The sequence below is a fragment of the Scleropages formosus genome, chromosome 2, assembly GCF_900964775.1.
Source record: "Scleropages formosus chromosome 2, fSclFor1.1, whole genome shotgun sequence".
In the NCBI taxonomy this organism is placed as follows: domain Eukaryota; kingdom Metazoa; phylum Chordata; class Actinopteri; order Osteoglossiformes; family Osteoglossidae; genus Scleropages; species Scleropages formosus.
The window spans coordinates 13348789-13360852 of NC_041807.1; the positions used below are offsets into that span (position 1 = coordinate 13348789).

The 12064-nt window shown below is 47.2% G+C and overlaps 1 protein-coding gene across 1 annotated transcript; it reads right to left on the reverse strand.

Moving 5' to 3' along the window:
* Positions 1–10190: 10190 nt before the first annotated feature.
* kera (keratocan) lies at positions 10191–11661 on the reverse strand. Its single transcript, XM_018747133.1, has 2 exons — positions 10806–11661; positions 10191–10360 (listed from the first exon to the last, which is right to left on the reverse strand). The coding sequence occupies exons 1-2, from the start codon at positions 11659–11661 to the stop codon at positions 10191–10193; spliced, it is 1026 nt and encodes a 341-aa protein (XP_018602649.1).
* Between the last annotated feature and the right edge of the window lie 403 nt (positions 11662–12064).

Consider the following 12064-nt stretch of genomic DNA (forward strand, 5'->3'; position numbering starts at 1 on the left):
GGTCAACAGAGACACCAGGGAGAGAGACATGAGTCTGCGGTCTCCACAGACACTCAGGATAGCGGGGCTCACCCAGGGAAGATAGTGCCTTTGTTTCTTTTGAGAGGACTAGACTATGCTACATGTATGGATGCCTTCCACATTCTTGGAGACCATGACTTTTGCGATACTGCTGTATATAAAAGAGGCTAAAGTGAACAGTTTCGTCACTATGCATGAACGCTGTGAAGGCTATCAGGGTACTGTGTCCTAATAATGCATTGTAGAGGTTCAGGACAAATGGCAAAAGCCATCCATGTATTTTAAAGAAGTGGTCCTACTGCCATTGTGCCATTGTGTCCAAATCTGTGGTTGCTGCCCTTGGAGGAGATACAGGGGCACCGAGCTCTAATGTCTTTCAGTGACTTAGGATGGAATGGACGGGCACCTTCGTGCTCTACCTTTCCAGTGTAAACAATATCTATATCAATGTGCACTTGTAGCAGGGCTCTTCCAGTGCCTCACAGCCCCTGCGCCACCTGGCACAATACAGAGCACACACACCTGTGGCCACAGAGAAACTATTAGGAAGACTGAGAAGGTGGAGAGACGCGGCTGAGCCGTACGAGGAGCGAGCGGTGAAGATGCAGCGCTTTTCCCTCGGGGTGAGGTGTGTCTCCTTTCTGCCCTGACAAAGAGCTCTTTCGAAAGCTGTCCTGCAGTTCTTTGGGGGTTCCTGGGGAGGATGGCAACAACCTACTGCGGCTTGTGGAGGCATGGAGCGAGAGTCATCTCCAGACACACACTAATACGCACACACACAGTGACAGATGTACACATGCTGACAAATATTTACAGACGCACATAAACAAACACACTCACATTTGTTCATGTAGCCAATGCTTTTCTCCAAATGAACTTACACCATTAAGCTTCTTGCAATGATTTATACAGCTGGGTCATTTTTACTGCAGCTGTTCAGCAGGGTAAGTACCTTGTTCAAAGGAAATGTAGGGGCAGTTGGGGTTCAAACCTGCAACCTCTGAGTCCAGAGGCAGCAGCTCTAAGCAGAATACTGCCTGTGTTCCCCTCGTACACGGAGCCACTCTCACAGCTTAGACATATTCTCACAAAGATTAAGAGGCAGCCAACTGCATACACTGAAATGCACATTCGCAGACACACACACTCGCAGACTCACGCAGATACATAAATACACTCGCAGACAAGCATATGCACTGACGCACATGTGCGAGCACACATACAGCCATTAAAATACACGCGCAGGTTCATGCATGCACACATTCATGCGGAAACACACACACCTTTCACTGAAGCGTCTGAGGTTTCAAGAGCTGTTAGTTTTGGGAGGATCAGTGACAATTTCCAAGTAAGGAGCCAATGAATAAATGCGCCGAGTGTTTTACTTTGGCCATCTGAGCCACAAAAATCTTCACATTGAGGAACCAACTTTCACTCTTTCTGATACAGGTCTGCTTATGTCCGCACAGCCATAATCTCATAAATCATAAGAAATTTGTCTCAGTCGCAAGCAGCGCAGTTAAACTGCATTAGGAAAGAAGAAGCAGTGTGTGTGTGTGTGTGTGTGTGTGTGTGTGTGTGTGTGTGTGTGTGTTTGTGTGTGTGTGCTGGCTTCCAGGCACCGTCTGTGTTGTCTTTGGCCAAAGCATAGACATTCCACCCCTGAATGATTTTGATTTTTAAATTTTTTAAACAGGAGGTGGTTGTCCCTGTTACCTATGGGACAAGGTGATTAGGTTGCTGTAGTTTAAAGTTTTACGTCCTCTCAATAGCGTTGAGGTTCCATCTGTAAAAATATTTAAACTTTCAGTGCTGTAAGCTTTCCAGTGAAAGCAATTAGAATTTCTTTCCATCACACAGATTACTGCGCTATTACAAATTTTCTGACAAGGTACCATTGTTACATCTTGAATTCCAGTTGTCACTGCGCGAGAAGAGTGCTCTATAAAAATAAATTGAATTGAATTAATTACAAGCTGCCAGTTATACTGTCATGCCTTTCAAAGTACCATGTTTGAAAAAGTTTTTTTTCTTTTGAAAGAGAATTCTCTGCTTTATGGAAACAAAAGAGTTTTGAAAAATCTCATCGTTCATTGAAAAATCCATAATCACTCATTATCATTACACTCCATTTAAAACACCCCAATGGATGTACATTTTTTCCATGGAATTACCCTGAAAAATTTTCAATAAGAATGATTAAAATCTGTTCAGATAGGGTGCAAGAGAAAAATGGGAAAAGAAAACTCATCATAGTACAACCATAAATGCATCTCAGATCCCAACATCTAGCAGCCCACTAAAATAACGCCAAATATCAATGGCAATATCTGTTTTAATGGCAAAATCAGCTTTCCTCAGACAGTTTAAAAAGAGGTGAAGTGAACAACCCAGAATGCTCACCTCTGTCTCCTTCTCTTCCAGAATGGTCCGGGCCACAGAGCTGGAAGGGCAGAGAGCTGAGGACTTGGCCAACGGCGAGGGGTCGCTGTGTTCAAGGGTGCATTGAAAGGGATGTTTGACGTATGTGTTAGTGTAAGGTCCACCAAACCTGTGTGTGTGTGTGTGTGTGTGTGTGTGTGTGTGTGTGTATGTGAAGGTAGGTTTCTGATGCAGTAAAGATGGAACTCTTCTCAATCACGCCATCCGCATGTCACCCGCACGCACAGAATCACCGTAACTCAATACACTTGTGCCCCCATCCCACCTCCAGCACATGGACACCCAGACTGCCCGCCCCCAGTGGTGAAATACCCTTTAATCCTAACAAAGGCGCCAGTCTTTTCCATCCACTGTGCCTTAATCAGGCTTTTATATGAACTATTTGTCTTCCTCTTCTTGAAGCAAAAATGCTCGGTGTGGGGAACAATGAGGCCTGTGTGGTGGGCCGCTGTGTCCATCGGGCTGAGACAAGGTCCTGGGAAGTGGCGGTACACCTCCTATCCAGAGCTTCACAGCATTCACACAACTTAGGGTCTCAGCATGCTCCAGAATGGGGAGAATTTTTTGTTTTCACAGTTTCACTTTGGACATGCTACAGGTGTAGTGAACAGCGGTGCAAATTGAAATCGTTGTGAAAACAAAAAGCATCTATTTCTATCTGCAATATCAGTACCAGTTCACATAGTGGTTAAAGCACTGAACTCATGATCAAGAAGTTTCTGGTTTAAGCCCTGTGGAATTTTTTAAGGTACAAATGTTGTCTCAGTGAATGTCTGTAGATGGAGGTTTATTTACATTTATTTATTTAGCAGACACTTTTCTCCAAAGCGACTTCCAATGAACTCTATCATGTAGTATTATCAGCCCACACACCTTATTCAACAAGGTGACTTACACTAGACACACTACTTACACTGAGTCACTTATCCACACATCAGTGGAACACACACACTATGGGGGAACCTGAACAGCATGTCTTTGGACAGTGGGAGGAAACCAGAGCACCCGGAGGAAACCCATGCAAACACGGAGAGAACATGCACACTCCATACAGACTAAGGTGCTGTGAGACTGTGGCACTGTAAGGTTTATTTGAAGCAAGCAGAAATCTCACAAACCAAGACATGTTAAGAACTAATTTGCTGAAGTGGGGGCTTTTCTGACCTTTCCTAGTCTCAGTGACACCAGCTCAAGGTGAGCCTGGGGGGTTACTATAGACACCACCTGAGTCTGATACCACCTCAGTGTGTCCCCAGTAGCTAGTTGAGACCTATGTCTCAACTCTTCAGCTGTTACATTCAACAGATACACTGAAAGGGATTCTTTAGACTGAGGCTAAATGTGGAAGGAAAAAAAACAAAGATATCATGGTGATAAATGACACATCTCACATGAAACCATAATTCATTCTCACCCTCCTCAGGTGTGGTCACTGACAAACAGGCTTCTACCTCCCACATGAGCATGCCTGATGGAGCTCCCACCAGGAAAATAATGGTTCTTTTTTATTGGTCACACCCCAAGTGTTGTCTTTCAGGTATCTTCACACCTATAGCCTGTACAGAAAATTGCCTGGGGAGATGCAATAAATGGATGCGATAATGAATATGCTACATCCTACACCTCACAGATTCAAGAAACTTTCTCTATCTCACTTCAGCTTCATGTGTTTCTTTCAGCGCAAGAGCCAGAAAGCTTCAGCAGGCAGGGAATGTGAGGCATGGTGGATTGCATAGGGTAGAAGTACAATCAAGCTCAGCATCTTCTCATATTGGCCAGAAGAGAAAAAAGCCCTATCATACCAATAACACATACTTGGTCAAGACTTTTCTCCAAAGCAGTTTACAATGTTATTCTATTCACAATTATTCATCTGTTTATCAAGCTGGGTAATTTATTGGCATAACAGGGGTTAAGTGCATTGCTCAACAGTACTACTGCTGGAGGTGGGATTCAAACCTGCAACCTTTGGATGCAGCAGCTGCAGCGCTTACCACTACGCTGCCAGCTGTGCCACCATGCAGTGTTTGGCTTCTTATGTTTCCCAGACCAAGACAGAGGAATTTGTGTCAGCTTCACACTTTGTGTATTAGAGGTGTATGCTGATTAAAAAAAAAAATGAAGGTAGCCCTGAAAGGATGCGGGAATCTTATGTCTGGAGAACAGCTCAAGCAGCAGCTCTTTCAAGTAGCTGTCATGAAGATGTGAAACAGGTGATTCTTCCCTGCTGCACAAGCTTCACACATTTCCAAGCCCAATGGACTGAACGTCGCTGACAGCAAGACGCTGACTGCCAGTCAGCTGAAGGTCTTCACCTCAAGCTGGAGGCCACTCACTTCTGTATTGTCATGTCTCCTGATAGCACAGCTGGTGGTGTGAATGTGAGCAGGTGTGAGGTGGTGTTAATATAGGAGCTGGAGAGGTGTGTGTGAAGCTGTATTACCTCTTGTTGTTGACTTAATATGTATGCCTCTGAAATTTTATATGTTGAATGAACTTTAATCAGTGAGCCAGAAGAGCAGAAGACAGTGGTTCAATGTTGAATTGTTGACAATCAGATTTATACTTTTGGGCTGTTCTGTTTTGTGAAATACCCCTCCGTGAACCGCCACCTTAACGTGGTGGAGGGGTTTGAGTGCCTGAATGATCTCAGGAGCTATGTTGCCTGGGGCTATATGCCCCTGGTAGGGTCTCCCAAGGCAAACAGGTCCTGGGTGACAGATGAGACAAAGAGCGGTTCAAAATCCCCTTATGACTATTAAATCAAGGATCTCGTTCAACCCACCCGGTATGGGTCACTGGGGCCCCACCCTGGAGCCAGGCCTGGGAGGGGGGCTCGCATGCGAGTGCCTGGTGGCCAGGTCTATGCCCACGGGGCCTGGCCGGGCTCAGCCCGAAGCCAAGACGTGGAGCCGGTCTTCTGTGGGCTCACCAGCTGCCGGAGAGGACGTAAGGGGCCGGTGCGTTGTGATTTGGGCGGTGGTCGGGGCCGAGTGCCCAGCCGACCCAAACCTCGGGCACCAACTCTGGCTTTTGGGACTTGGAATGTCACCTCACTGGCGGGGAAGGAGCCTGAGCTAGTGCGGGAGGTTGAGAGATACCGTCTAAATATAGTCGGGCTCACTTCCACTCACAGCTTGGGTTCTGGAACCACTCTTCTCGACCAAGGGTGGACTCTCCACTATTCTGGCATTGCCCAGGGTGAGAGGTGGCGGGCAGGTGTGGGCTTATTAATAGCCCCCCAGTTTAGCCGCCATGTGTTGGAGTGTACCCCAGTGAATGAGAAGGTTGTCTCCCTGCGCCTTCGGGTCAGGGAACGGTCTCTCGCTGTCATTTGTGCTTATGCACCTAGCGGCAATGTAGAGTACCTGGCCTTTTTAGAGTCCCTGGGGGATGTGCTGGAAAGCGCTCCCACTGGGGACTCTGTCGTTCTACTGGGGGACTTTAACGGCCACGTGGGCAGCGACAGTGACACCTGGAGGGGCGTGATTGGGAGGAACGGCCTCCCTGATCTGAACCCAAGTGGTGAGTTGTTATTTGATTTCTGTGCTAGTCACGGTTTGTCCATAATGAACACCATGTTCATGCATAAGGGTGTCCATCAGTGCACTTGGCACCAGGACACCCTAGGTCGGAGGTCGATGATCGACTTTGTAGTCGTTTCTTCTGATCTTCAGCCATATGTCTTGGACACTCGGGTGAAGAGAGGGGCTGAGCTGTCAACTGATCACCAGCTGGTGGTGAGTTGGATTCGATGGCGGGGGAAAAAGCTGGACAGACCCGGCAGGCCCAAACGCATAGTGAGGGTTTGTTGGGAACGTTTGGCGGAGGCCCCTGTCAGAGAGGTCTTCAACTCCCACCTCCGACAGAGCTTCAACCAGGTCCCAAGGGAGGTGGGGGACATTGAGTCCGAATGGACTATGTTCCATACCTCCATTGTCGGGGCGGCGGTTCGGAGCTGCGGCCATAAAGTCTCCGGCGCCTGTCGTGGTGGCAATCCCCGAACACGGTGGTGGACACCGGAGGTAAGGGATGCCATCAAGCTGATGAAGGAGTTCTATCGGGCCTGGCTGGCTCATGGGACTCCTGAAGCAGCTGATGGATACCGGTGGGCTAGACGGAACGCGGCTCTGGCAGTCGCCACGGCAAAAACTCGGGCCTGGGAGGAGTTTGGTGAGTCCATGGAGGAAGACTTTCGGTCGGCCTCAAAGAGATTCTGGCAAACCGTCCGGCGACTCAGATGGGGGAAGCAGTGTTCCGCCAACACTGTTTACAGTGGAAGTGGTGCGCTGCTGACCTCAACTGAGGATGTCCTCGGGCAGTGGAAGGAGTACTTTGAGGATCTCCTCAATCCCTCCAACACGCCTTCCGTAGAGGAAGCTGAGGCTGGGGACTCGGAGGGGGACTCGTCCATTACCCTGGCTGAAGTTGCTGAGGTAGTCAAAAAACTCCTCGGTGGCAAGGCTCCGGGGGTGGATGAGATCCGCCCCAAGTTTCTCAAGTCTCTGGATGTTGTGGGGCTGTCTTGGCTGACACGCCTCTGCAGCATTACGTGGAGTTCGGGGACGGTGCCACTGGACTGGCAGACCGGGGTGGTGGTCCCTCTTTTTAAGAAGGGGGACCGGAGATTGTGTTCCAACTATAGGGGGATCACACTCCTTAGCCTCCCTGGGAAAGTCTATGCCAGGGTACTGGAAAGGAGAATCCGACCGATAGTCGAACCTCGGATCCAGGAGGAGCAATGCGGTTTTCGCCCTGGCCGTGGAACACTGGACCAGCTCTATACCTTCACTAGGGTGTTGGAGGGTTCATGGGAGTTTGCCCAACCAGTCCATATGTGTTTTGTGGACCTGGAGAAAGCATTCGACCATGTCCCTCGTGGCATCCTGTGGGAAGTACTTCGGGATTATGGGGTTCAAGGCTCGCTGCTATGGGCTGTTCGTTCCCTGTATGACCGGAGTAGGAGCTTGGTTCGCATTGCCGGCAGTAAGTCAGACCTGTTCCCGGTGCATGTTGGACTCCGCTAGGGGTGCCCTTTGTCACCGATTCTGTTCATTATCTTCATGGACAGAATTTTTAGGCACAGCCAGGGAATGGAGGGTGTCTGTTTTGGTGGCCGCAGGATCTCGTCTCTGCTTTTTGTGGACGATGTGGTCCTGTTGTCTTCATCGAATCAAGACTTTTGCAGCCGAGCGCGAAGCGGCGGGGATGAGAATCAGCACCTCCAAATCCGAGGCTATGGTTCTCAGTCGGAAAAAGGTGGATTGCCCCCTCCGGGTTAGGGGGGAGTTGCTCCTTCAAGTGGAGGAGTTTAAGTATCTTGGGGTCTTGTTCACGAGTGAGGGAAAAATGGAGCGGCAGGCTGACGGACGGATCGGTGCGGCGTCCGCAGTAATGCGGTCATTGTACCGGTCTGTTGTGGTGAAAAAGGAGCTGAGTCGTAAGGCGAAGCTCTCAATTTACCGGTCAATCTACGTTCCTACCCTCACCTATGGTCATGAACTCTGGATCATGACCGAAAGAATGAGATCGCGGATACAAGCAGCAGAAATGAGTTTCCTCCACAGAGTGGCTGGGCGCACCCTTAGGGATAGGGTGCGGAGCTCAGTCACCCGGGAGGAGCTCGGAGTAGAGCCGCTGCTCCTCCGCATCGAGAGGAACCAGTTGAGGTGGCTCGGGCATCTGTTCCGGATGCCTCCTGGACGCCTCCCTGGAGAGGTGTTCCAGGCATGTCCCACTGGGAGGAGGCCTCAGGGCAGACCCAGGACACGTTAGAGAGACTATGTCTCCCAGCTGGCCTGGGAACGCCTTGGGGTTCCCCCAGAGGAGCTGGAGCAGGTGTGCGGGGAGAGGGAAGTCTGGGGGGCTCTGCTTGGACTACTGCCCCCGCGACTCGGTCCCGGATAAGCAGAGGAAGATGGATGGATGGATGTTTTGTGAAAGAGGGGGTGCGGTGGCACAGCGGCACAGCGGCTTAGCCGGATCCTGCTGGTTGGCAGGTGTGGGATTCAAGTCCTGCTGGGGGTGCCTTGTGACGGACTTGTGTCCCATCCTGGATGTGTCCCCTCCACCTCTAGCCTTGCACCATGTGTTGCCGGGTTAGGCTCCAGTTCACCGCAACCCCACTTGGGACAAGCGGTTTCAGACTGTGTGTTTGTTCGCTTGTTTGTTTTGTGAAATCAGGTGTTTCTGAGTGTGGAAGAAGTGGGCCAAGCAGTAAAAGTGAAGCATATGGCCATGCTTTCCTCCTTTGTGTAGTATTCTCACAAATCCTAAAAGGAATGAAAACCAGCTATAAAAACAGTCCTGATGGTGAGATTTCTGTATTGTTGCAAGAAAAAGCCAGCATGCATATGTAATTTAAAAGTAAAAAAGAGCCAATGTGACACAGTTTGAGGGTTTATGCAATTTATTTTATTACATTTATTATCATTAAAACTCAGATCACAGTTACAGGCCTCTATTGCTATGGCAAATAAGCAGTACAGGAACTCTTTACTTAGTGCTGTAGTTGTGTTATTAAATACCTCAGTTATGATTTATTATTTAACCCTAAAACTGCAAGAATCAAGTATTTGTACAAGGCTGTTGCACAGATAGTTAGTACATGTCGGAAATCAAAATATAGAGAGACTAACATTGAGAGTCCAAATATTTATTGATCAGCAATAGATATTTGTCTGTCTTTATTTACTTATTTGTTTATTTATTTAGTTTTTCCCAGTGAAGTTCACCTTTGGTGATTATACACTTAAAATAAAAGGTGTTGCTCTGGACATGATGGGTGGAAAGGACCACTTGTCTAAACAACATTATATTCAGATGACAAAGTCATAGAAGTGTTGATGCAACACTGGAAAATGTCAGTGTCGCTTAGAAAACCTGCTGTCAGCACAACCCGCTGTTGCGCTTAAGTGCTTTAATATATGGTTATCAGTTGTTAGCAGTTATGGTTATCAGTAAGTTTTATTGCCATAGACATACAACGTCAAAGCAAAAAATGAGCTTATGTTAACTGAGACACTATTTCTAAAAAATCTTTTTTTTTTTTTTGCCTGATCTTTAAATAAAATAAATTACTAAATGTTAATTTCATTTAGGTAACAAATGTCTACAGTGAAGTACATGCAGTTATTCCATCACCAGTTTTAGAGAACATTTCACACACCCTCTCTTTCAATGCACTACGTTAAAAATGCAGAAGCACTAAGGTAATTCTAAAAAGAAGAAAATAACTGAGCTGACTATTTCCTAATCTTCTGCAATTATTTATAAAACAGGTTTTTTTTCTTGTACAAGAAATCTCAGTAATCAAACATAAAAATCAGACCAAATCATTACAGACACTACCTTTTTGTCTTTTTCACACATTAGACAAATATTCTTTTGGGTGTGCAAACCCCAGTCCATAATTTTTGATGATGTAAGAATTTGTGACCTTATACCTCACCCTCATCTACACCAATGCAGTTCTTTTCTCACAGGTGAAAACAGCCACTACACTCAAAAGGAAGATGAAGAGTGTGGGAACACCTCACCAATGCAAACATTAAACTGAAGTGGCTACCAGCACTGAAAGAGCACAAAAAAAGGAGCAGGCACAGAAGTTGATTACATCCAGTCCCGTGAGGGTTTCATCTCAAGGATGTAAATGGAAAACTGGGTCAGGTAGACACAGATTTGTGAAGGATGTGTATATTGTCTTTATGGACTTTATATACAGATTCTTATATGACCACAGCCCTGAGGTGATAGAAACAGGCCATGAGATCCACAGGGATGGGTGGCTTGATCTCGTTGCCATCAAGACGGAGGTAGCGCAGCTGGGGGCCTTGGTCCTGGACATAATTGTCCATGGCACTGGTAGATGCAGGGCAGATGCTGGTTCCATTCACACCTGAAATTTAACAAACAAAAAATATCTTTATGCTTTCCCAGGAAATACTATGACAACATCCTCTGCTTTTGTCCTCACAGTGTTTTAGAAAAGTTTCGTACTATTTTTACTATCCATTACTCTGTCCTTACTGATTATACTCCAAGCTCCATAAGCCTTTAAACAGCATTGCTCAAAGAAAAAGTCTTTATTTCAGTGAACCCAAATCTACAGTAAATCGCTGGGTACATTTGGCACTTGAAATTTTAGTGGTACTGGAACAGTTTCAGTTCTATGTAGTGGTTGAACTCATACTGTCTCTTTTTCTACCACAATCCTTAGCCTTTCATGAGGCACAAGATGAGAACCTATGCCACCATTTCAGCATTCTGTTGCTTAGCAGACAGTTTATTTAGAGAGACAGGGGAAGAGAGAGCAAGAATCTTCAGGCCAGGCCTCCACGTACTTTTGATTTGATTGTTGTTGAGATGAAGGTGCTCTAAACTTGCAGGTATCTGCGGCACCTGAGTAAGCTGGTTGTGGGACAACTGCAGGTCTAGGATGCTGGATAGATTGAAGATGTGCTTGGGCAGCCCACCATCAACTAGCTTGTTCCGGTTGAGTCGAAGGAAGGCAACCTTTGGCAGGTCCTTGAAGTAGTCTGTGGGGATCTTTTCAATGCTGTTACCATCCAGGAAGAGCTGGGTGGTGGTGGGTGGCAGGCCAAGAGGCATGTTCTTCAGGCCATTTTTAGCCAGGTTTATCTGAACAAGGTTGGTGAGCCCCTTCAGGCTAGCTTCAGTCACTGAATCATCTTGCAGCTTGTTGCCCTGCAAGTCCAGCAGTACCAAGTGGTCCAGCCCAATGAAGGCACCTGGGGGGATTTTGGAGATCTGGTTCTTGGAGAGGCGAAGCTGTTCCAGAGTGGGAGGTAGCGGAGTGGGAATAGCAGTCAGCAGGTTGTCTTCCATGTAGAGGTGGAGAAGACTAGCTAGGCTAAGAAACACCCCTTCCTCCACCCCAGCACTGGTGATTTTGTTGCGATTAAGGTTGAGCCAGCGGAGTTGGGTGGCATTACGCAGGGAGTCTGAGGAAACAACCTCAATCTGGTTGTTCTGCAGGTACAAGTACCAGGTATGTGGTGGCACTGAGGGAATGGTTTTCAGGCCCTTGTTGTCACAATAGACTGTGTTGGGAATGCTGGGAGGGCAATGACACTCTTTGGGACATGTTCTCATCTGTGCCAGGTAGTACTCATATGGCATATCCTGAGAATGGACTACACCACCCAGCAAGAAAGCAGAAACCGTGAGCAGGAACATCTTCAGGGTCAGCCTGTTGGAAAGCAAACAGAAACATAGGATTTGTGTAATGTAACATACTCTAGTTGTGTCCCATCCAGATAATACAGAATTATTCTTTAGCTGCTTTAAATAAGTCTGGCAATGACCTGCTTCATGGGACAAAATGACAAATGGTTTTTATTCTGGGAGTCTTAGGCTAGACTACTTGCTGGTTCTCTTACTGCGATCAGAAGGGGCTTAAATAGGGGAGCAATGGCAACCAGATATCTGTTAACTGTAACTAGGTGTATGTGTTAGGGTGGCATGGTGACTAGCATGGTAGGCAGGGGTAAGTGCAGGTGTGCACACAACTTTCCATATACGGCAGTGAGTTATGTTCCATAGCAGAGTGTTAATGTGTTATGTGCAATGTGTTTATGCG

Bases quoted from the DNA above. Each gene is read 5' to 3' on its own strand.
- kera (XM_018747133.1), bottom strand. From the start codon at position 11,661: ATGTTCCTGCTCACGGTTTCTGCTTTCTTGCTGGGTGGTGTAGTCCAT. The intron at 10,361-10,805 runs GTACGTGGAGGC...GTTAAATTTCAG, and splicing joins CAACAACAATCAAATCAAAA to GTGTGAATGGAACCAGCATC.